Below are 26532 nucleotides of genomic sequence, written 5' to 3'. Positions count from 1 at the left end.
TTAAAACTACTTATGTACATTGTCATAATGGGGTACTGTGTGTAGAATTTTGAGGACAAAAACATTTTTTTTCCCCCCCATTTTGGAATCAGGCTGTAACATAAGAAAATGTGTAAAATAGTCAAGCGCTGGGAATACTTATATACATGAGATTTCTTAGTTGTTGTTTTTTTTATTCCTTTGCAAACATTTTTCAAAACTACTTTTTTACATTGTCATAATGGGGTATTGTGTGTAGAATTTTGAGGACAAAAACATTTATTTTTTTCCATTTTGGAGTAAGGCTGTAACATAAGAAAATGTGTAAAAAGTCAAGCGCTGGGAATACTTATATACATGGGATTTCTCAGTTTTTTATTTTTAATAAATTTGCAAAAATTCTATGAACAACTTTTTTTACATTGTCATAATGGGGTATTTTGTATAGAATTTTGAGGACAAAAACATTTATTTTTTTCCATTTTGGAATAAGGCTGTAACATAAGAACATTTGTAAAAAGTCAAGCGCTGGGAATACTTATATACATGGGATTTCTTAGGTTGTTATTTTTAATACATTTGCAAACATTTTTAAAAAGTACCTTTTTACATTGTCATAATGGGGTATTGTGTGTAGAATTTTGAGGACAAAAACATTTATTTTTTTCCATTTTGGAGTAAGGCTGTAACATAAGAAAATGTGTAAAAACTCAAGCGCTGGGAATAATTATATACATGGGATTTCTTAGTTTTTTATTTTTAATAGATTTGCAAAAATTCTAAAAAGAACTTTTTTTACATTGTCATAATGGGGTATTGTGTGTAGAATTTTGAGGACAATAACTTTTATTTTTTTCCATTTTGGAATTAGGCTTTAACATAAGAAAATGTGTAAAAAGTCAAGCACTGGGAATAGTTATATACGTGGGATTTCTTAGTTTTTTATTTTTAATACATTTGCAAACATTTAAAAAAAAAACTTTTTTGCATTGTCTTAATGGGGTATTGCGTGTAGAATTTTGAGGACAAAACATTTATTTTTTTCCATTTTGGAATAAGGCTGTAACATAAGAAAATGTGTAAAAACTCAAGCGCTGGGAATACTTATATACATGGGATTTCTTAGTTTTTTATTTTTAATACATTTGCAAACATTTAAAAAAATAACTTTTTTACATTGTCGTTATGGGGTATTGCGTGTAGAATTTTGAGGACAAAACATTTATTTTTTTCCATTTTGGAATAAGGCTGTAACATAGGAAAATGTGTAAAAACTCAAGCGCTGGGAATACTTATATACATGGGATTTCTTAGTTTTTGATTTTTAATACATTTGCAAACATTTAAAAAAAAAACTTTTTTACATTGTCGTTATGGGGTATTGTGTGTAGAATTTTGAGGACAAAAACATTTATTTTTTTCCATTTTGGAATAAGGCTGTAACATAAGAAAATGTGTAAAAAGTCAAGCACTGGGAATACTTATATACATGGGATTTCTTAGTTTGTTATTTTTAATACATTTGCAAACATTTAAAAAAAAAACTTTTTTGCATTGTCATAATGGGGTATTGCGTGTAGAATTTTGAGGACAAAACATTAATTTTTTTCCATTTTGGAATAAGGCTGTAACATAAGAAAATGTGTAAAAAGTCAAGCGCTGGGAATACTTACATACATGGGATTTTTTATTTTTTTATTTTTAATAAATTTGCAAACATTTTTAAAAACTACTTTTTTACATTGTCATAATGGGGTATTTTGTATAGAATTTTGAGGACAAAAACATTTATTTTTTTCCATTTTGGAATCAGGCTGTAACATAAGAAAATGTGTAAAAAGTCAAGCGCTGGGAATACTTATATACATGAGATTTCTTAGGTTTTATTTGTAATAAGTTTGCAAACATTTTTAAAAACTACTTTTTTACATTGTCATAATGGGGTATTGTGTGTAGAATTTCAAGGACAACATTTTTTTTAATTTTTTTTTTCCATTTTGGAATAAGGCTGTAACATAAGAAAATGTGTAAAAACTCAAGCGCTGGGAATACTTACATACATGGGATTTTTTATTTTTTTATTTTTAATACATTTGCAAACATTTTTAAAAACTACTTTTTTACATTGTCATAATGGGGTATTTTGTATAGAATTTTGAGGACAAAAACATTTATTTTTTTCCATTTTGGAATCAGGCTGTAACATAAGAAAATGTGTAAAAAGTCAAGCGCTGGGAATACTTATATACATGAGATTTCTTAGGTTTTATTTGTAATAAATTTGCAAACATTTTTAAAAACTACTTTTTTACATTGTCATAATGGGGTATTGTGTGTAGAATTTCAAGGACAACATTTTTTTTAATTTTTTTTTTCCATTTTGGAATAAGGCTGTAACATAAGAAAATGTGTAAAAACTCAAGCGCTGGGAATACTTATATACATGGGATTTCTTAGTTTTTTATTTTTAAAAGATTTACAAAAATTCTAAAAACAACTTTTTTTATTTTATTTATTTTTTTATTTTTATTTTTAACACATTTGCAAACATTTTTAAAAACTACTTTTTTACATTGTCATAATGGGGTATTGTGTGTAGAATTTTAAGGACAAAAAAAAATATATATATATATATATATATATTTATTATTATTATTTTTTTCCATTTTAGAATAAGGCTGTAGCATAAGAAAATGTGTAAAAAGTCGAGCGCTGGGAATACTTATATACATGAGATTTCTTAGTTTTTTTTATTTTTAATAAATTTGCAAACCTTTTTAAAACTACTTATGTACATTGTCATAATGGGGTACTGTGTGTAGAATTTTGAGGACAAAAACATTTTTTTTCCCCCCCATTTTGGAATCAGGCTGTAACATAAGAAAATGTGTAAAATAGTCTAGCGCTGGGAATACTTATATACATGAGATTTCTTAGTTGTTGTTTTTTTTATTCCTTTGCAAACATTTTTCAAAACTACTTTTTAACATTGTCATATTGGCGTATTTTGTATAGAATTTTGAGGACAAAAATCTTTTTTTTTTTTCCATTTTGGTATAAGGCTGTAAGATAAGAAAATGTGTAAAAAGTCAAGCGCTGGGAATACTTATATACATGAGATTTCTTAGGTTTTATTTGTAATAAATTTGCAAACATTTTTAAAAACTACTTTTTTACATTGTCATAATGGGGTATTGTGTGTAGAATTTTAAGGACAGAAATGTTTTTTCGTTTTTTTTTCCATTTTGGAATCAGGCTGTAACATAAGAACATGTGTAAAAAGAGAAGCGCTGGGAATACTTACATACATGTGATTTCTTAGGTTTTAAAAAAATAATAATTTGCAAACATTCCTAAAAACTACTTTTTTACATTGTCATAATGGGGTATTGTGTGTAGAATTTTGAGGACAAAAACATTTATTTTTTTCCATTTTGGAATTAGGCTTTAACATAAGAAAATGTGTAAAAAGTCAAGCGCTGGGAATACTTATATACATGGGATTTCTTAGTTTTTTATTTTTAATACATTTGCAAACATTTTTAAAAACTACTTTTTTACATTGTCATAATGGGGTATTGTGTGTAGAATTTTGAGGACAAAAACATTTATTTTTTTCCATTTTGGAGTAAGGCTGTAACATAAGAAAATGTGTAAAAAGTCAAGCGCTGGGAATACTTATATACATGGGATTTCTTAGTTTTTTATTTTTAATAAATTTGCAAAAATTCTATAAACAACTTTTTTTACATTGTCATAATGGGGTATTTTGTATAGAATTTTGAGAACAAAAACATTTATTTTTTTCCATTTTGGAATAAGGCTGTAACATAAGAAAATGTGTAAAAAGTCAAGCGCTGGGAATACTTATATACATGCGATTTCTTAGGTTTTATTTGTAATAAATTTGCAAACATTTTTAAAAACTGCTTTTTTCCATTGTCAGAATGGGGTATTGAGTGTAGAATTTTAAGGACAAAAATTATTTTTATTTTTTTTCCATTTTGGAATAAGGCTGTAGCATAAGAAAATGTGTAAAAAGTCAAGTGCTGGGAATACTTATATACATGAGATTTCTTAGTTTTTTATTTTTAATAAATTTGCAAACCTTTTTAAAACTACTTTTGTACATTGTCATAATGGGGTATTGTGTGTAGAATTTTGAGGACAAAAACTTTTTCTTTTTTTTTTCCCATATTGGAATCAGGCTGTAACATAAGAAAATGTGTAAAATAGTCAAGCGCTGGGAATACTTATATACATGAGATTTCTTAGTTGTTGTTGTTTTTATTCCGTTGCAAACATTTTTAAAAACTACTTTTTAACATTGTCATAATGGGGTATTTTGTTTAGAATTTTGAGGACAAAAAAGTTTATTTTTTTCCATTTTGGAATAAGGCTGTAACATAAGAAAATGTGTAAAAAGTCAAGCGCTGGGAATACTTATATACATGTGATTTCTTAGGTTTTATTTGTAATAAATTTGTAAACATTTTTAAAAACTACTTTTTTACATTGTCATAATGGGGTATTGTGTGTAGAATTTTGAGGACAAAAACATGTATTTCTTTCCATTTTGGAATAAGGCTGTAACATAAGAAAATGTATAAAAAGTCAAGCGCTGGGAATACTTACATACATGGGATTTCTTAGTTTTTTATTTTTAATACATTTGCAAACATTTTTAAAAACTACTTTTTTACATTGTCATAATGGGGTATTGCGTGTAGAATTTTGAGGACAAAACATTTATTTTTTTCCATTTTGGAATAAGGCTGTAACATAACAAAATGTGTAAAAACTCGAGCGCTGGGAAAACTTATATACATGGGATTTCTTAGTTTTTTATTTTTAATAGATTTGCAAAAATTCTAAAAAGAACTTTTTTTACATTGTCATAATGGGGTATTGTGTGTAGAATTTTGAGGACAAAAACATTTATTTTTTTCCATTTTGGAATTAGGCTTTAACATAAGAAAGTGTGTAAAAAGTCAAGCACTGGGATTACTTACATACATGGGATTTCTTAGTTTTTTACTTTTAATACATTTGCAAACATTTTTAAAAACTACTTTTTTACATTGTCATAATGGGGTATTGTGTGTAGAATTTTGAGGACAAAAACATTTATTTTTTTCCATTTTGGAATCAGGCTGTAACATAAGAAAATGTGTAAAAAGTCAAGCGCTGGGAATACTTATATACATGAGATTTCTTAGGTTTTATTTGTAATAAATTTGCAAACATTTTTAAAAACTACTTTTTTACATTGTCATAATGGGGTATTGTGTGTAGAATTTTGAGGACAAAAACATTGATTTTTTTCCATTTTGGAATCAGGCTGTAACATAAGAAAATGTGTAAAAAGTCAAGCGCTGGGAATACTTATATACATGAGATTTCTTAGGTTATATTTGTAATAAATTTGCAAACATTTTTAAAAACTACTTTTTTACATTGTCATAATGGGGTATTGTGTGTAGAATTTCAAGGACAAAATTTTTTTTTTTTTTTTTTTTTTCCATTTTGGAATAAGGCTGTAACATAAGAAAATGTGTAAAAAGTCAAGTGCTGGGAATACTTATATACATGGGATTTCTTAGATGTTGTTTTTTATACATTTGCAAACATTTCTAAAAACAACTTTTTTACATTGTCATTATGGGGTACTGTGTGTAGAATTTTGAGGACACAAATAATTTTTTTCCATTTTGGAATAAGGTTGTAACACAAAATGTGGAAAAAGTGAATAACTTTATGTTATTATTGACATAATGTGTGCAAATCTTACCTTTGACCTCCCAGGTGACCGATCGCTGTGTGGTGGCTTTGGTGCCCAAACAAATGTCGTCCTTCAACATTCCGTCCTCAGCCAGCTTCCCAAGAAGCATCAGCAGATACGGTCAGTACTGGAGACAAACCAAATAAAGAAATACTGGGGGTTTTTATTTTTGGAAAAGTTGTTTCAAGTTTCCTGCGATGAGGTGGCGACTTGTCCAGGGTGTAACCCACCTTCCGCCCGATTGTAGCTGAGATAGGCTCCAGCGCCCCCCGCGACCCCGAAGGGAATAGGCGGTAGAAAATGGATGGATGGATGGATGTTTCAAGTTTGAGAGTAAAAAAAAAAAAAAGAGTAGACAAGAGAAAATCAACAGCTTTCAGTAAACAAAACTGCTGATTCAGCAGACTGACTTCCAGCTTCCTGCTTTGTCAACCTGACCTTTGACCCTCCAGGTGTGGACGTGCCCTTCCGCTCAACGCCCACCAGTCCCGACAGCCCCCACTCCCGTGTGCCCATGCTGACCCCCGACCTGGAGAGCGGGGTCAAAGTTTGGCACTTGGTGAAGAACCACGAGCACGGCGACCAGAAGGAGGGCGAGCGAGGCAGCAAGATGGTGTCAGAGATTTACTTGACTCGGCTTCTGGCCACCAAGGTAGTTGTCAACACTAACTGACTTAATACGAACCACTGGTGTCAAACTCAAGGCCCAGGGGCCGGATCCTTTAACGTGCGCCGTGAAAGCCTGTCAATAATGTGCACAAATAAATAATAATCATAATACAAACCCTGTTTCCATATGAGTTGGGAAATTGTGTTAGATGTAAATATAAACGGAATACAATGATTTGCAAATCCTTTTCAACCCATATTCAATTGAATGCACTACAAAGACAAGATATTTGATGTTCAAACTCATTAAGTTTATATATTTTTTTGCAAATAATAGTTAACTTAGAATTTCATGGCTGCAGCACATGCCAAAGTAGTTGGGAAAGGGCATGTTCACCACTGTGTTACATGGCCTTTCCTTTTAACAACACTCAGTAAACGTTTGGGAACTGAGGAGACACATTTTTGAAGCTTCTCAGATGGAATTCTTTCCCATTCTTGCTTGATGTACAGCTTAAGTTGTTCAACAGTCCGGGGGTCTCCGTTGTGCTATTTTAGGCTTCATAATGCGCCACACATTTTCAATGGGAGACAGGTCTGGACTACAGGCAGGCCAGTCTAGTTCCCGCACTCTTTTACTATGAAGCCACATTGATGTAACACGTGGCTTGGCATTGTCTTGCTGAAATAAGCAGGGGCGTCCATGGTAACGTTGCTTGGATGGCAACATATGTTGCTCCAAAACCTGTATGTACCTTTCAGCATTAATGGCGCCTTCACAGATGTGTAAGTTACCCATGCCTTGGGCACTAATACACCCCCATACCATCACAGATGCAGGCTTTTCAACTTTGCGCCTATAACAATCCGGATGGTTCTTCTCCTCTTTGGTCCGGAGGACACGACGTCCACAGTTTCCAAAAACAATTTGAAATGTGGACTCGTCAGACCACAGAACACTTTTCCACTTTGTATCAGTCCATCTTAGATAAGCTCAGGCCCAGAGAAGCCGACGGCGTTTTTGGGTGTTGTTGATAAACGGTTTTGCCTTGCATAGGAGAGTTTTAACTTGCACTTACAGATGTAGCGACCAACTGTAGTTACTGACAGTGGGGTTCTGAAGTGTTCCTGAGCCCATGTGGTGATATCCTTTACACACTGATGTCACTTGTTGATGCAGTACAGCCTGAGGGATCGAAGGTCACGGGCTTAGCTGCTTACGTGCAGTGATTTCTCCAGATTCTCTGAACCCTTTGATGATATTACGGACCATAGATGGTGAAATCCCTAAATTTCTTGCAATAGCTGGTTGAGAAAGGTTTTTCTTAAACTGTTCAACGATTTGCTCACGCATTTGTTGACAAAGTGGTGACCCTCGCTCCATCCTTGTTTGTGAATGACTGAGCATTTCATGGAATCTACTTTTATACCCAATCATGGCACTCACCTGTTCCCAATTTGCCTGTTCACCTGTGAGATGTTCCAAATAAGTGTTTGAGTATTTATTGCCACCTTTCCCAACTTCTTTGTCACGTGTTGCTGGCATCAAATTCTAAAGTTAATGATTATTGCACACAAAAAAATGTTTATCAGTTTGAACATCAAATATGTTGTCTTTGTAGCATATTCAACTGAATGTGGGTTGAAAAGGATTTGCAAATCATTGTATTCCGTTTATATTTACATCTAACACAATTTCCCAACTCACATTGAAACGGGGTTTGTACATTTTATTTAGAACAGGGGTGTCATGAGTTCATTATAGCATCGCAGCGTGGAGTTCTTTCAAATTAATCTTAAAAACCAGGTAGTCTCTGAATGCTACAACGTATGTAAATCCGATTAATGAACCTTGAAAGTACACAGCATTCCATCAATCAATCAATCTTTATTTATATAGCCCTAAATCACAAGTGTCTCAAAGGGCTGCACAAGCCACAACGACATCCTCGGTACAAAGCCCACATACGGGCAAGGAAAACTCACCCCAGTGGGACGTCGATGTGAATGACTATGAGAAACCTTGGAGAGGACCGCATATGTGGGTAACCCCCCCCCCCTTTAGGGGAGACCGAAAGCAATGGATGTCAAGTGGGTCTGACATAATATTATGAGAGTCCAGTCCATAGTGGATCCAACATAATAGTAAGAGTCCAGTCCATAGTGGGGCCAGCAGGACACCATCCCGAGCGGAGACGGGTCAGCAGCGTAGAGATGTTCCCAGCCGATGCACAGGCGAGCGGTCCACCCCGGGTCCCGACTCTGGACAGCCAGCACTTCATCCATGGCCACCGGACCTGTGCCCCCCCCCCCTCAAGGAAAAGGGGAGCAGAGGAGAAAAGAAAAGAAACGGCAGATCAACTGGTCTAACAGGGGGGCTATTTAAAGGCTAGAGTATACAAATGAGTTTTAAGATGGGACTTAAATGCTTCTACTGAGGTAGCATCTCTAATTGTTACCAGGAGGGCATTCCATAGTACTGGAGCCCGAATAGAAAACGCTCTATAGCCCGCAGACTTTTTTTGGGCTCTGGGAATCACTAATAAGCCGGAGTTCTTTGAACGCAGATTTCTTGCCGGGACATATGGTACAATGCAATCGACAAGATAGGACGGAGCTAGACCGTGTAGTATTTTATACGTAAGTAGTAAAACCTTAAAGTCACATCTTAAGTGCACAGGAAGCCAGTGCAGGTGAGCCAGTATAGGCGTAATATGATCAAACTTTCTTGTTCTTGTCAAAAGTCTAGCAGCCGCATTTTGTACCAACTGTAATTTTTTAATGCTAGACATAGGGAGACCCGAAAATAATACGTTACAGTAGTCGAGACGAGACGTAACGAACGCATGAATAATGATCTCAGCGTCGCTAGTGGATAAAATAGAACGAATTTTAGCGATATTACGGAGATGGAAGAAGGCCGTTTTAGTAACACTCTTAATGTGTGATTCAAACGAGAGAGTTGGGTCGAAGATAATACCCAGATTCTTTACTGATTCGCCTTGTGTAATTGTTTGGTTGTCAAATGTTAAGGTGGTATTATTAAATAAATGTCGGTGTTTAGCAGGACCGATAATCAGCATTTCCGTTTTCTTGGCGTTGAGTTGCAAGAAGTTAGCGGACATCCATTGTTTAATTTCATTAAGACACGCCTCCAGCTGACTACAATCCGGCGTGTTGGTCAGCTTTAGGGGCATGTAGAGTTGGGTGTCATCAGCATAACAATGAAAGCTAACACCGTATTTGCGTATGATGTCGCCTAGCGGCAGCATGTAAATACTTAAGAGTGCAGGGCCAAGAACCGAACCCTGAGGAACTCCGCACGTTACCTTAACATAGTCCGAGGTCACATTATTATGGGAGACGCATTGCATCCTGTCAGTAAGATAAGAGTTAAACCACGACAAAGCTAAGTCTGACATACCAATACGTGTTTTGATACGCTCTAATAAAATATTATGATAGACGGTATCGAAAGCAGCGCTAAGATCAAGAAGCAGCAACATAGATGACGCATCAGAATCCATCGTTAGCAGTAGATCATTAGTCATTTTTGCGAGGGCTGTCTCCGTAGCGTGATTTGCCCTGAAACCGGATTGAAAAGGTTCACAGAGATTGTTAGACACTAAGTGTTCATTTAGCTGCTGTGCGACAATTTTTTCGAGGATTTTCGATATAAACGGAAGGTGGGACACCGGTCGGTAGTTTACCATGAGGTCAGGATCGAGGTTAGGTCTTTTGAGCAGAGGATGAATAACCGCTTTCTTGAATGCTAGGGGAACAGTGCCAGAGGAAAGTGATAAGTTTATAATATTTAGCACTGATGGACCTAATAATACAAAAAGCTCCTTGATAAGTTTCCCAAGAAGTGGGTCAAGTAAACATGTTGTTTGTTTTATCCCACTTACACGCTGTAATAGTTCCTCTAATGTTATTTCATCAAAAAGAGAGAGACTATTTTGTATTGCAGTATCCGTCGTAGATACAGTTGTATCTGTGTTCATAGAACCCAGTTGTAGCTGGGATGCGTTGTCTTTAATCTCCTTTCTAATGAGTTCAATTTTCTTATTAAAGAAATTCATAAAGTCATCTGCCGAGTGGGTGGAGCTATTGGGAGGAGTCCCTTGTTGGGTTAGCGATGCTACTGTACTAAACAAAAATTTAGGGTCGTTTTTGTTGAGGCGGATGAGATTTGAGTAATATTTAGCTTTAGCTAAGGTAAGCATGCGTTTATACGATATTAAATTATCACTCCATGCTTGATGGAAAACCTCAAGCTTGGTCGCGCGCCATTTGCGTTCCAACTTTCTACATGATAATTTATGAGCTCTGGTTTCCTCTGTAAACCATGGGGTGCGCCTTTTAGGGGCCCTTTTTTGTTTTAGCGGTGCTATACTATCAATGGTTTTGCGCAGGGCATTGTCAAAGTTGTTAGTGAGGTTATCAATAGAGCCGACATAATTTGGGAATGGTGCCATTACCGAAGGCAGTAGGTCAGCAAGAGTCATCGTTGTGGCGGCATTAATGTTGCGGCTGCTATAGCAGTTATTATTATTATTAGTTTGTTGACAATGAGTCAGAACTTCGAATTTTATAAGGTAATGATCGTACATTACTTTAGTATACGGGAGTACCATAACTTTGGAGGTGGTGACACCCCTGACCAGCACTAGATCTATCGTATTGCCGTTGCGATGCGTAGGTTCATTTATTATTTGTGTAAGACCACAGCTATCAATTATAGTCTGGAGCGCCACGCACTGAGGGTCCGATGGGGTATTCATATGGATATTAAAGTCCCCCATTATGATTATATTGTCTGCGTGCGTCACTAGATCAGCAACGAACTCTGAGAATTCATTAATAAAGTCCGAGTAGGGCCCTGGGGGGCGGTAGATAACAGCCATATCGAGAGGCAGCGGTGCGACAGACCTCATAGTAAGCACCTCAAACGATTTGTATTTATTATTTAGGTTAGGGGTAAGGTTAAAGTTTTCATTATATATTAGTGCGACCCCCCCACTCCTTTTAAGGGGACGGGCAATATGCGCATTCGTATAGTTAGGAGGAGATGCCTCATTTAGCGCAAAAAATTCGTCTGGTTTGAGCCAGGTTTCGCTAAGACCAATGACGTTAAGATTGTTGTCTCTAATGACCTCATTAACTAATAACGTTTTGGGAGACAACGATCTTATGTTTAAAAAGCCCATATTATAAGTATTGGGCTGTTTTGACGAGTTTTTGTTTAAATTATCCGTAGTAGAAATATTAATAATGTTGCGTTTATTATACCTAGTGCACTTTAAATAGTTTCGACCATATCTAGGAATTGATACGACGGGAATTTTCAGATTGTTTGCTTGATGCTGCGATCGACTGAACGCATCATGATTTGCCACCTCAGTAGAATGCATATCTACCCCGGACACATTCACAACAGAAAACACATTATGTGAGTTGTGTGTTATTCTAAGAAAATTGCTATGCGTACAGGAATTATCCAGCCTGGTGCTGGCTAGTTCTAGCTTAACTGACTCCTCACCCGGACTAGCAGGCTCTGTAATTGCCTGTGACCGGGCTTGCTCTAGTGTAGTTAGTCAAATGTGACTTAAACAGTAGTCTATATTCTTAGACAGGATGATGGCGCCTTCCTGGTTAGGGTGAAGGCCGTCCCTCATCAGCAAGCCTGGTTTGCCCCAGAAAGAGGGCCAATTATCAATAAACGTTAGTCCCTGTTGTCTACAGAAGCTAGCCAGCCACTTGTTAAGCGAGACTAATCTGCTATATCTCTCATCATTGCCTCTCGCAGGCAATGATGAGACTTCTATGACACAATCCGAACAACCTTCCCTAGTCATGGTGCAAAAAAAACCATAGAGGTCAACACACATGCTCACACATAACACAACCTGCTCACTGAAGTTTGTTGATATCATGAAAAACGTCCAAACACCTTTAAAAAAAAATCCAAACGATGCCCATTTAAATCCATTAAAAGTGCATGATGGGGAAAAATGGAACACACTTATCTATGTTTGGCACATTTTAGCTGTTAGATATTTCTGATTGATTACAAAACTTTAAGAAGGTCATCACGGAAGTAAACAAAGTAGGAGTCAAACTTTCACATACTCTTTATATCCATTATATCTATGATATAATGGATATGTTTACCTTATCCCAATAAACATCTGTTCAGTATTTTAACATAAAAGTGTTTGATTGTGAGGCATTAAAAGCCACAAAATGCAACGGGTCCATCAGATAATACCCAGATTCTTTACTGATTCGCCTTGTGTAATTGTTTGGTTGTCAAATGTTAAGGTGGTATTATTAAATAAATGTCGGTGTTTAGCAGGACCGATAATCAGCATTTCCGTTTTCTTGGCGTTGAGTTGCAAGAAGTTAGCGGACATCCATTGTTTAATTTCATTAAGACACGCCTCCAGCTGACTACAATCCGGCGTGTTGGTCAGCTTTAGGGGCATGTAGAGTTGGGTGTCATCAGCATAACAATGAAAGCTAACACCGTATTTGCGTATGATGTCGCCTAGCAGCAGCATGTCAATACTAAAGGGTGCAGGGCCAAGAACCAAACCCTGAGGAACTCCGCACGTTACCTTAACATAGTCCGAGGTCACATTATTATGGGAGACGCATTGCATCCTGTCAGTAAGATAAGAGTTAAACCACGACAAAGCTAAGTCTGACATACCAATACGTGTTTTGATACGCTCTAATAAAATATTATGATCGACGGTATCGAAAGCAGCGCTAAGATCAAGAAGCAGCAACATAGATGACGCATCAGAATCCATCGTTAGCAGTAGATCATTAGTCATTTTTGCGAGGGCTGTCTCCGTAGCGTGATTTGCCCTGAAACCGGATTGAAAAGGTTCACAGAGATTGTTAGACACTAAGTGTTCATTTAGCTGCTGTGCGACAATTTTTTCGAGGATTTTCGATATAAACGGAAGGTGGGACACCGGTCGGTAGTTTACCATGAGGTCAGGATCGAGGTTAGGTCTTTTGAGCAGAGGATGAATAACCGCTTTCTTGAATGCTAGGGGAACAGTGCCAGAGGAAAGTGATAAGTTTATAATATTTAGCACTGATGGACCTAATAATACAAAAAGCTCCTTGATAAGTTTCCCAGGAAGTGGGTCAAGTAAACATGTTGTTTGTTTTATCCCACTTACACGCTGTAATAGTTCCTCTAATGTTATTTCATCAAAAAGAGAGAGACTATTTTGTATTGCAGTATCCGTCGTAGATACAGTTGTATCTGTGTTCATAGAACCCAGTTGTAGCTGGGATGCGTTGTCTTTAATCTCCTTTCTAATGAGTTCAATTTTCTTATTAAAGAAATTCATAAAGTCATCTGCCGAGTGGGTGGAGCTATTGGGAGGAGTCCCTTGTTGGGTTAGCGATGCTACTGTACTAAACAAAAATTTAGGGTCGTTTTTGTTGAGGCGGATGAGATTTGAGTAATATTTAGCTTTAGCTAAGGTAAGCATGCGTTTATACGATATTAAACTATCACTCCATGCTTGATGGAAAACCTCAAGCTTGGTCGCGCGCCATTTGCGTTCCAACTTTCTACATGATAATTTATGAGCTCTGGTTTCCTCTGTAAACCATGGGGTGCGCCTTTTAGGGGCCCTTTTTTGTTTTAGCGGTGCTATACTATCAATGGTTTTGCGCAGGGCATTGTCAAAGTTGTTAGTGAGGTTATCAATAGAGCCGACATAATTTGGGAATGGTGCCATTACCGAAGGCAGTAGGTCAGCAAGAGTCATCGTTGTGGCGGCATTAATGTTGCGGCTGCTATAGCAGTTATTATTATTATTAGTTTGTTGACAATGAGTCAGAACTTCGAATTTTATAAGGTAATGATCGGACATTACTTTAGTATACGGGAGTACCATAACTTTGGAGGTGGTGACACCCCTGACCAGCACTAGATCTATCGTATTGCCGTTGCGATGCGTAGGTTCATTTATTATTTGTGTAAGACCACAGCTATCAATTATAGTCTGGAGCGCCACGCACTGAGGGTCCGATGGGGTATTCATATGGATATTAAAGTCCCCCATTATGATTATATCGTCTGCGTGCGTCACTAGATCAGCAACGAACTCTGAGAATTCATTAATAAAGTCCGAGTAGGGCCCTGGGGGGCGGTAGATAACAGCCATATCGAGAGGCAGCGGTGCGACAGACCTCATAGTAAGCACCTCAAACGATTTGTATTTATTATTTAGGTTAGGGGTAAGGTTAAAGTTTTCATTATATATTAGTGCGACCCCCCCACCCCTTTTAAGGGGACGGGCAATATGCGCATTCGTATAGTTAGGAGGAGATGCCTCATTTAGCGCAAAAAATTCGTCTGGTTTGAGCCAGGTTTCGCTAAGACCAATGACGTTAAGATTGTTGTCTCTAATGACCTCATTAACTAATAACGTTTTGGGAGACAACGATCTTATGTTTAAAAAGCCCATATTATAAGTATTGGGCTGTTTTGACGAGTTTTTGTTTAAATTATCCGTAGTAGAAATATTAATAATGTTGCGTTTATTATACCTAGTGCACTTTAAATAGTTTCGACCATATCTAGGAATTGATACGACGGGAATTTTCAGATTGTTTGCTTGATGCTGCGATCGACTGAACGCATCATGATTTGCCACCTCAGTAGAATGCATATCTACCCCGGACACATTCACAACAGAAAACACATTATGTGAGTTGTGTGTTATTCTAAGAAAATTGCTATGCGTACAGGAATTATCCAGCCTGGTGCTGGCTAGTTCTAGCTTAACTGACTCCTCACCCGGACTAGCAGGCTCTGTAATTGCCTGTGACCGGGCTTGCTCTAGTGTAGTTAGTCAAATGTGACTTAAACAGTAGTCTATATTCTTAGACAGGATGATGGCGCCTTCCTGGTTAGGGTGAAGGCCGTCCCTCATCAGCAAGCCTGGTTTGCCCCAGAAAGAGGGCCAATTATCAATAAACGTTAGTCCCTGTTGTCTACAGAAGCTAGCCAGCCACTTGTTAAGCGAGACTAATCTGCTATATCTCTCATCATTGCCTCTCGCAGGCAATGATGAGACTTCTATGACACAATCCGAACAACCTTCCCTAGTCATGGTGCAAAAAAAACCATAGAGGTCAACACACATGCTCACACATAACACAACCTGCTCACTGAAGTTTGTTGATATCATGAAAAACGTCCAAACACCTTTAAAAAAAAATCCAAACGATGCCCATTTAAATCCATTAAAAGTGCATGATGGGGAAAAATGGAACACACTTATCTATGTTTGGCACATTTTAGCTGTTAGATATTTCTGATTGATTACAAAACTTTAAGAAGGTCATCACGGAAGTAAACAAAGTAGGAGTCAAACTTTCACATACTCTTTATATCCATTATATCTATGATATAATGGATATGTTTACCTTATCCCAATAAACATCTGTTCAGTATTTTAACATAAAAGTGTTTGATTGTGAGGCATTAAAAGCCACAAAATGCAACGGGTCCATCAGACCCGCAAACGCTGGCTGAGTAACAACAATATGAACGTTGCACGGAAAATTTCTTTGCCAGTTTCTGCATCCCACAGGGATTCTTCTTTTGTGTTTCTGCACCTGCGGTTCCCACACAAGGTTGCAACATTGTTTGTCAACACTGTCTGCCCTCATTTTGTCGCACATTTTGACCCTCTGATGTTCTGTGAACTTACACGCTGTCCTCCTCCTGTCTAGACCTGCTGTGTGTGTGTGTGTGTGTGTGTGTGTGTGTGTGTGTGTGTGTGTGTGTGTGTGTGTGTGTGTGTGTGTGTGTGTGTGTGTGTGTGTTGGGTGGGTGCGTGTGGTACACAAAACATACATTTCTATTACATATAAGATGTCCGGGTCTAAACGGGTCGCACAGATCCGAACACCACACAAGAGTTAAATTGTGGCACAAAAAACTCTTAAATTGGGGCGCTCTTAAGTTGAGGCACATCAACTATTAGTGGGGATGCTTGTTACTCAAATGTTTGCTTGTATCTGAAAGCATAACAATTAGCCGCAAGACAGCTCTTATCTCAAAACACTCTTAAATTGGGACGCTATTGTACATCAATCATCAATCAATTAAAGTTTACCCTATAGCCCTAAATCACGAGTGTTTCAAAGGGCTGCACAAGCCACAACGACATCCTCGGCTCAGGTCCCACATCAGGGCAAGGAAAAACTCAACCCAATAGGATGACAATGAGAAACCTTGCAGGGGACCGCTGATGTGGGGACCCCCCTCCCCTGGGCGATTGGTGCAATGGACGTAGAGTGGATCTAACATAATAGTGTGAGAGTCCAGTCCATAGTGGATCTAACATAATAGTGTGAGAGTCCAGTCCATAGTGGATCTAACATAATAGTGTGAGAGTCCAGTCCATAGTGGATCTAACATAATAATGTGAGAGTCCAGTCCATAGTGGATCTAACATAATAGTGGGAGTCCAGTCCGTAGTGGATCTAGCATAATAGTGTGAGAGTCCAGTCCATAGTGGATCTAACATAATAGTGTGAGAGTCCAGTCCATAGTGGATATAACATAATATTGTGAGTCTAGTTCATAGTGGATCTAACATAATAGTGAGAGTTCAGTCCATAGTGGATCTAACATAATAGTGACAGTCCAGTCCATAGTGGATCTAACATAATGGTGTGAGAGTCCAGTCCATAGTGCATCTAGCATAATAGTGTGAGAGTCCAGTCCATAGTGGATCTAACATAATAGTGAGAGTCCAGTCCATAGTGGATCTAACATAATAGTGTGAGAGTCCAGTCCATAGTGGATATAACATAATATTGTGAGTCTAGTTCATAGTGGATCTAACATAATAGTGAGAGTTCAGTCCATAGTGGATCTAACATAATAGGGAGAGTCCAGTCCATAGTGGATCTAACATAATGGTGTGAGAGTCCAGTCCATAGTGCATCTAGCATAATAATGTGAGAGTCCAGTCCATAGTGGATCTAACATAATAGTGAGAGTCCAGTCCATAGTGGATCTAACATAATAATGTGAGAGTCATGTCCATAGTGGATCTAACATAATATTGTGAAAGTCCAGTCCATAGTGGATCTAACATAATAGTGTGAGAGTCCTGTCCATAGTGGATATAACATAATATTGTGAGTCTAGTTCATAGTGAATCTAACATAATAGTGAGAGTTCAGTCCATAGTGGATCTAACATAATAGTGAGAGTCCAGTCCATAGTGGATCTAACATAATGGTGTGAGAGTCCAGTCCATGGTGCATCTAGCATAATAATGTGAGAGTCCAGTCCATTGTGGATCTAACATAATAGTGAGAGTCCAGTCCATAGTGGATCTAACATAATAGTGTGAGAGTCCAGTCCATTGTGGATCTAACATAATAGTGTGAGAGTCCAGTCCATAGTGGATCTAGCATAATAGTGTGAGAGTCCAGTCCATTGTGGATCTAACATAATAGTGTGAGAGTCCAGTCCATAGTGGGTCTAACATAATAGTGTGAGAGTCCAGTCCATAGTGGATCTAACATAATAATGTGAGAGTCCTGTCCATAGTGGATCTAACATAATAGTGAGAGTCCAGTCCATAGTGGATCTAACATAATAGTGAGAGTCCAGTCCATAGTGGATCTAACATAATAGTGTGAGAGTCCAGTCCATAGTGGGTCTAACATAATAGTGTGAGAGTCCAGTCCATAGTGGATCTAACATAATAGTGTGAGAGTCCAGTCCATAGTGGATCTAACATAATAGTGTGAGAGTCCAGTCCATAGTGGATCTAACATAATAGTGTGAGAGTCCAGTCCATTGTGGATCTAACATAATAGTGTGAGAGTCCAGTCCATAGTGGATCTAACATAATAGTGTGAGAGTCCAGTCCATAGTGGATCTAGCATAATAATGTGAGATTTCAGTCCATAGTGGATCTAACATAATATTGTGAGAGTCCAGTCCATAGTGGATCTAACATAATAGTGTGAGAGTCCAGTCCATAGTGGATCTAACATAATAGTGTGAGAGTCCAGTTCATAGTGGATCTAACATAATAGTGTGAGAGTCCAGTCCATAGTGGATCTAGCATAATATTGTGAGAGTCCAGTCCATAGTGGATCTAGCATAATATTGTGAGAGTCCAGTCCATAGTGGATCGAGCATAATATTGTGAGATTCCAGTCCATAGTGGATCTAACCTAATAGTGAGAGAGTTTAGTCCATCGTGGATCTAACATAATAATGTGAGAGTCCAGTCCATAGTGAATCAAACATAATAGTGTGAGAGTCCAGTCCATAGTGGATCTAACATAATAGTGTGAGAGTCCAGTCCATAGTGGATATAGCATAATATTGTGAGAGTCCAGTCCATAGTGGATCTAGCATAATATTGTGAGAGTCCAGTCCATAGTGGATATAGCATAATATTGTGAGAGTCCAGTCCATAGTGGATCTAACATAATAGTGAGAGAGTCTAGTCCATAGTGGATCTAACATAATAATGTGAGAGTCCAGTCCATAGTGGATCTAACATAATAGTGTGAGAGTTCAGTCCATAGTGGATATAACATAATAGTGTGAGAGTCCAGTCCATAGTGGATCTAACATAATAGTGTGAGAGTTCAGTCCATAGTGGATATAACATAATAGTGTGAGAGTCCAGTCCATAGTGGATCTAGCATAATAATGTGAGAGTTCAGTCCATAGTGGATCTAGCATAATAATGTGAGAGTCCAGTCCATAGTGGAACTAGCATAATATTGTGAGAGTCCAGTCCATAGGGGATCTAGCATAATAGTGTGAGAGTCCAGTCCATAGTGGATCTAACATAATAGTGAGAGCCCAGTCCATAGTGGATCTAACATAATTGTGTGAGAATCCAGTCCATAGTGGATCTACCATAATAATGTGAGAGTCCAGTCCATAGTGGATCTAACATAATAGTGAGAGCCCAGTCCATAGTGGATCCAACATAATAGTGAGAGAGTCTAGTCCATAGTGGATCTAACATAATAATTTGAGAGTCCAGTCCATAGGGGATCTAGCATAATAGTGTGAGAGTCCAGTCCATAGTGGATCTAACATAATAGTGAGAGCCCAGTCCATAGTGGATCTAACATAATTGTGTGAGAATCCAGTCCATAGTGGATCTACCATAATAATGTGAGAGTCCAGTCCATAGTGGATCTAACATAATAGTGAGAGCCCAGTCCATAGTGGATCCAACATAATAGTGAGAGAGTCTAGTCCATAGTGGATCTAACATAATAATTTGAGAGTCCAGTCCGTAGTGGATCTAACATAATAGTGTGAGAGTCCAGTCCATAGTGGATATAACATAATTGTGTGAGAGTCCAGTCCATAGTGGATCTATCACAATAGTGAGAGTCCAGTCCATAGTGGATCTAACATAATAGTGAGAGTCCAGTCCATAGTGGATCTAACATAATAGTGAGAGTCCAGTCCGTAGTGGATCTAACATAATAGTGTGAGAGTCCATTCCATAGTGGATCTAACATAATAGGGTGAGAGTCCAGTCCATAGTGGATCTAACACAATAGTGAGAGTCCAGTCCATAGTGGATCTTACATAATAGTGAGAGTCCAGTCCATAGTGGATCTAACATACTAGTGAGAGTCCAGTCCATAGTTGATCTAACATAATAATGTGAGAGTCCAGTCCGTAGTGGATCGAACATAATAGTTTGAGAGTCCAGTCAATAGTGGATCTAACACAATAGTGAGAGTCCAGTCCATAGTGGATCTAACATAATAGTGAGAGTCCAGTCCATAGTGGATCTAACATACTAGTGAGAGTCCAGTCCATAGTGGATCTAACATAATAGGGAGAGTCCAGTCCATAGTGGATCTAACATAATAATGTGAGAGTCCAGTCCATAGTGGATCTAACATAATAGTGTGAGAGTCTAGTCCATAGTGGATCTAACATAATAGTGAGAGTCCAGTCCGTAGTGGATCTAACATAATAGTGTGAGAGTCCAGTCCATAGTGGATCTAGCATAATAATGTGAGAGTCCAGTCCATAGTGGATCTAACATAATAATGTGAGAGTCCAGTCCATAGTGGATCTAACATAATAGTGAGAGTCCTGTCCATAGTGGATCTAACATAATAGTGAGAGTCCTGTCCATAGTGGATCTAACATAATAGTGAGAGTCCAGTCCATAGTGGATCTAACACAATAGTGAGAGTCCAGTCCATAGTGTATCTAACATAATAGTGTGAGAGTCCAGTCCATAGTGGATCTAACATAATAGTGTGAGAGTCCAGTCCATAGTTGATCTAACATAATAGTGTGAGAGTCCAGTCCATAGTGGATCTAACATAATAGTGACAGTCCAGTCCATAGTGGATCTAGCATAATATTGTGAGAGTCCAGTCCATAGTGGATCTAACATAATAGTGAGAGAGTCTAGTCCATAGTGGATCTAACATAATAATGTGAGAGTCCAGTCCGTAGTGGATCTAACATAATAGTGTGAGAGTCCTGTCCATAGTGGATCTACCACAATAGTGAGAGTCCAGTCCATAGTGGATCTAACATAATAGTGAGAGTCCAGTCCATAGTGGATCTAGCATAATATTGTGATAGTCCAGTCCATAGTAGATCTAACATAATTGTGTGAGAATCCATTCCATAGTGGATCTATCATAATAATGTGAGAGTCCAGTCCATAGTGGATCTAGCATAATAATGTGAGAGTTCAGTCCATAGTGGATCTAGCATAATAATGTGAGAGTCCAGTCCATAGTGGATCTAACATAATAGTGTGAGAGTCCAGTCCATAGTGGATCTAGCATAATAGTGTGAGAGTCCAGTCCATAGTGGATCTAACATAATAGTGAGAGCCCAGTCCATAGTGGATATAACATAATAGTGTGAGAGTCCAGTCCATAGTGGATCTAGCATAATAATGTGAGAATTCAGTCCATAGTGGATCTAGCATAATAATGTGAGAGTCCAGTTAATAGTGGAACTAGCATAATATTGTGAGAGTCCAGTCCATAGGGGATCTAGCATAATAGTGTGAGAGTCCAGTCCATAGTGGATCTAACATAATAGTGAGAGCCCAGTCCATAGTGGATCTAACATAATTGTGTGAGAATCCAGTCCATAGTGGATCTACCATAATAATGTGAGAGTCCAGTCCATAGTGGATCTAACATAATAGTGAGAGCCCAGTCCATAGTGGATCCAACATAATAGTGTGAGAGTCCAGTCCATAGTGGATCTAACATAATAGTGAGAGAGTCTAGTCCATAGTGGATCTAACATAATAATTTGAGAGTCCAGTCCGTAGTGGATCTAACATAATAGTGTGAGAGTCCAGTCCATAGTGGATATAACATAATTGTGTGAGAGTCCAGTCCATAGTGGATCTATCAAAATAGTGAGAGTCCAGTCCATAGTGGATCTAACATAATAGTGAGGGTCCAGTCCGTAGTGGATCTAACATAATAGTGTGAGAGTCCATTCCATAGTGGATCTAACATAATAGGGTGAGAGTCCAGTCCATAGTGGATCTAACACAATAGTGAGAGTCCAGTCCATAGTGGATCTTACATAATAGTGAGAGTCCAGTCCATAGTGGATCTAACATACTAGTGAGAGTCCAGTCCATAGTTGATCTAACATAATAATGTGAGAGTCCAGTCTGTAGTGGATCGAACATAATAGTTTGAGAGTCCAGTCAATAGTGGATCTAACACAATAGTGAGAGTCCAGTCCATAGTGGATCTAACATAATAGTGAGAGTCCAGTCCATAGTGGATCTAACATATTAGTGAGAGTCCAGTCCATAGTGGATCTAACATAATAGGGAGAGTCCAGTCCATAGTGGATCTAACATAATAATGTGAGAGTCCAGTCCGTAGTGGATCTAACATAATAGTGTGAGAGTCTAGTCCATAGTGGATCTAACATAATAGTGAGAGTCCAGTCCGTAGTGGATCTAACATAATAGTGTGAGAGTCCAGTCCATAGTGGATCTAGCATAATAATGTGAGAGTCCAGTCCATAGTGGATCTAACATAATAATGTGAGAGTCCAGTCCATAGTGGATCTAACATAATAGTGAGAGTCCTGTCCATAGTGGATCTAACATAATAGTGAGAGTCCTGTCCATAGTGGATCTAACATAATAGTGAGAGTCCAGTCCATAGTGGATCTAACACAATAGTGAGAGTCCAGTCCATAGTGTATCTAACATAATAGTGTGAGAGTCCAGTCCATACTGGATCTAACATAATAGTGTGAGAGTCCAGTCCATAGTGGATCTAACATAATAGTGTGAGAGTCCAGTCCATAGTGGATCTAACATAATAGTGACAGTCCAGTCCATAGTGGATCTAGCATAATATTGTGAGAGTCCAGTCCATAGTGGATCTAACATAATAGTGAGAGAGTCTAGTCCATAGTGGATCTAACATAATAATGTGAGAGTCCAGTCCGTAGTGGATCTAACATAATAGTGTGAGAGTCCTGTCCATAGTGGATCTACCACAATAGTGAGAGTCCAGTCCATAGTGGATCTAACATAATAGTGAGAGTCCAGTCCATAGTGGATCTAGCATAATATTGTGATAGTCCAGTCCATAGTAGATCTAACATAATTGTGTGAGAATCCATTCCATAGTGGATCTATCATAATAATGTGAGAGTCCAGTCCATAGTGGATCTAGCATAATAATGTGAGAGTTCAGTCCATAGTGGATCTAGCATAATAATGTGAGAGTCCAGTCCATAGTGGATCTAACATAATAGTGTGAGAGTCCAGTCCATAGTGGATCTAGCATAATAGTGTGAGAGTTCAGTCCATAGTGGATCTAACATAATGTGAGAGTCCAGTCCATAGTGGATCTAGCATAATATTGTGAGAGTCCAGTCCATAGGGGATCTAGCATAATAGTCGGAGAGTCCAGTCCATAGTGGATCTAACATAATAGTGAGAGCCCAGTCCATAGTGGATCTAACATAATTGTGTGAGAATCCAGTCCATAGTGGATCTACCATAATAATGTGAGAGTCCAGTCCATAGTGGATCTAACATAATAGTGAGAGCCCAGTCCATAGTGGATCCAACATAATAGTGTGAGAGTCCAGTCCATAGTGGATCTAACATAATAGTGAGAGAGTCTAGTCCATAGTGGATCTAACATAATAATTTGAGAGTCCAGTCCGTAGTGGATCTAACATAATAGTGTGAGAGTCCAGTCCATAGTGGATCTAACATAATTGTGTGAGAGTCCAGTCCATAGTGGATCTAACACAATAGTGAGAGTCCAGTCCATAGTGGATCTAACATAATAGTGAGAGTCCAGTCCATAGTGGATCTAACATAATAGTGAGAGTCCAGTCCGTAGTGGATCTAACATAATAGTGTGAGAGTCCATTCCATAGTGGATCTAACATAATAGGGTGAGAGTCCAGTCCATAGTGGATCTAACACAATAGTGAGAGTCCAGTCCATAGTGGATTTTACATAATAGTGAGAGTCCAGTCCATAGTGGATCTAACATACTAGTGAGAGTCCAGTCCATAGTTGATCTAACATAATAATGTGAGAGTCCAGTCCGTAGTGGATCGAACATAATAGTTTGAGAGTCCAGTCAATAGTGGATCTAACACAATAGTGAGAGTCCAGTCCATAGTGGACATAACATAATAGTGAGAGTCCAGTCCATAGTGGATCTAACATACTAGTGAGAGTCCAGTCCATAGTGGATCTAACATAATAGGGAGAGTCCAGTCCATAGTGGATCTAACATAATAATTTGAGAGTCCAGTCCATAGTGGATCTAACATAATAGTGTGAGAGTCTAGTCCATAGTGGATCTAACATAATAGTGAGAGTCCAGTCCGTAGTGGATCTAACATAATAGTGTGAGAGTCCAGTCCATAGTGGATCTAGCATAATAATGTGAGAGTCCAGTCCATAGTGGATCTAACATAATAATGTGAGAGTCCAGTCCATAGTGGATCTAACATAATAGTGAGAGTCCTGTCCATAGTGGATCTAACATAATAGTGAGAGTCCTGTCCATAGTGGATCTAACATAATAGTGAGAGTCCAGTCCATAGTGGATCTAACACAATAGTGAGAGTCCAGTCCATAGTGTATCTAACATAATAGTGTGAGAGTCCAGTCCATAGTGGATCTAACATAATAGTGTGAGAGTCCAGTCCATAGTGGATCTAACATAATAGTGTGAGAGTCCAGTCCATAGTGGATCTAACATAATAGTGACAGTCCAGTCCATAGTGGATCTAGCATAATATTGTGAGAGTCCAGTCCATACTGGATCTAACATAATAGTGAGAGAGTCTAGTCCATAGTGGATCTAACATAATAATGTGAGAGTCCAGTCCGTAGTGGATCTAACATAATAGTGTGAGAGTCCTGTCCATAGTGGATCTACCACAATAGTGAGAGTCCAGTCCATAGTGGATCTAACATAATAGTGAGAGTCCAGTCCATAGTGGATCTAGCATAATATTGTGATAGTCCAGTCCATAGTAGATCTAACATAATTGTGTGAGAATCCATTCCATAGTGGATCTATCATAATAATGTGAGAGTCCAGTCCATAGTGGATCTAGCATAATAATGTGAGAGTTCAGTCCATAGTGGATCTAGCATAATAATGTGAGAGTCCAGTCCATAGTGGATCTAACATAATAGTGTGAGAGTCCAGTCCATAGTGGATCTAGCATAATAGTGTGAGAGTTCAGTCCATAGTGGATCTAACATAATGTGAGAGCCCAGTCCATAGTGGATCTAGCATAATATTGTGAGAGTCCAGTCCATAGGGGATCTAGCATAATAGTGTGAGAGTCCAGTCCATAGTGGATCTAACATAATAGTGAGAGCCCAGTCCATAGTGGATCTAACATAATTGTGTGAGAATCCAGTCCATAGTGGATCTACCATAATAATGTGAGAGTCCAGTCCATAGTGGATCTAACATAATAGTGAGAGCCCAGTCCATAGTGGATCCAACATAATAGTGTGAGAGTCCAGTCCATAGTGGATCTAACATAATAGTGAGAGAGTCTAGTCCATAGTGGATCTAACATAATAATTTGAGAGTCCAGTCCGTAGTGGATCTAACATAATAGTGTAAGAGTCCAGTCCATAGTGGATCTAACATAATTGTGTGAGAGTCCAGTCCATAGTGGATCTAACACAATAGTGAGAGTCCAGTCCATAGTGGATCTAACATAATAGTGAGAGTCCAGTCCATAGTGGATCTAACATAATAGTGAGAGTCCAGTCCGTAGTGGATCTAACATAATAGTGTGAGAGTCCATTCCATAGTGGATCTAACATAATAGGGTGAGAGTCCAGTCCATAGTGGATCTAACACAATAGTGAGAGTCCAGTCCATAGTGGATTTTACATAATAGTGAGAGTCCAGTCCATAGTGGATCTAACATACTAGTGAGAGTCCAGTCCATAGTTGATCTAACATAATAATGTGAGAGTCCAGTCCGTAGTGGATCGAACATAATAGTTTGAGAGTCCAGTCAATAGTGGATCTAACACAATAGTGAGAGTCCAGTCCATAGTGGACATAACATAATAGTGAGAGTCCAGTCCATAGTGGATCTAACATACTAGTGAGAGTCCAGTCCATAGTGGATCTAACATAATAGGGAGAGTCCAGTCCATAGTGGATCTAACATAATAATGTGAGAGTCCAGTCCATAGTGGATCTAACATAATAGTGTGAGAGTCTAGTCCATAGTGGATCTAACATAATAGTGAGAGTCCAGTCCGTAGTGGATCTAACATAATAGTGTGAGAGTCCAGTCCATAGTGGATCTAGCATAATAATGTGAGAGTCCAGTCCATAGTGGATCTAACATAATAATGTGAGAGTCCAGTCCATAGTGGATCTAACATAATAGTGAGAGTCCTGTCCATAGTGGATCTAACATAATAGTGAGAGTCCTGTCCATAGTGGATCTAACATAATAGTGAGAGTCCAGTCCATAGTGGATCTAACACAATAGTGAGAGTCCAGTCCATAGTGTATCTAACATAATAGTGTGAGAGTCCAGTCCATAGTGGATCTAACATAATAGTGTGAGA

The 26532-nt window shown here is 38.2% G+C and overlaps 1 protein-coding gene across 1 annotated transcript in view; it reads left to right on the top strand.

The window, feature by feature from the left end:
* The window catches only part of LOC133583694 (plexin-A2-like), a 452088-nt gene that overhangs the window by 413401 nt on the left and 12155 nt on the right, over nucleotides 1-26532 (top strand). The window contains exons 27-28 of the mRNA XM_061937663.2: nucleotides 5785-5881; nucleotides 6214-6413. Of these exons, the coding sequence (XP_061793647.1) occupies nucleotides 5785-5881; nucleotides 6214-6413 (297 nt within the window). The remainder of the gene's footprint in view (nucleotides 1-5784; nucleotides 5882-6213; nucleotides 6414-26532) is intronic.

The sequence above is a fragment of the Nerophis lumbriciformis genome, linkage group LG03 (assembly GCF_033978685.3).
Source record: "Nerophis lumbriciformis linkage group LG03, RoL_Nlum_v2.1, whole genome shotgun sequence".
Lineage (NCBI taxonomy): Eukaryota > Metazoa > Chordata > Actinopteri > Syngnathiformes > Syngnathidae > Nerophis > Nerophis lumbriciformis.
This window is presented reverse-complemented; position numbering and strand designations above follow the sequence as displayed.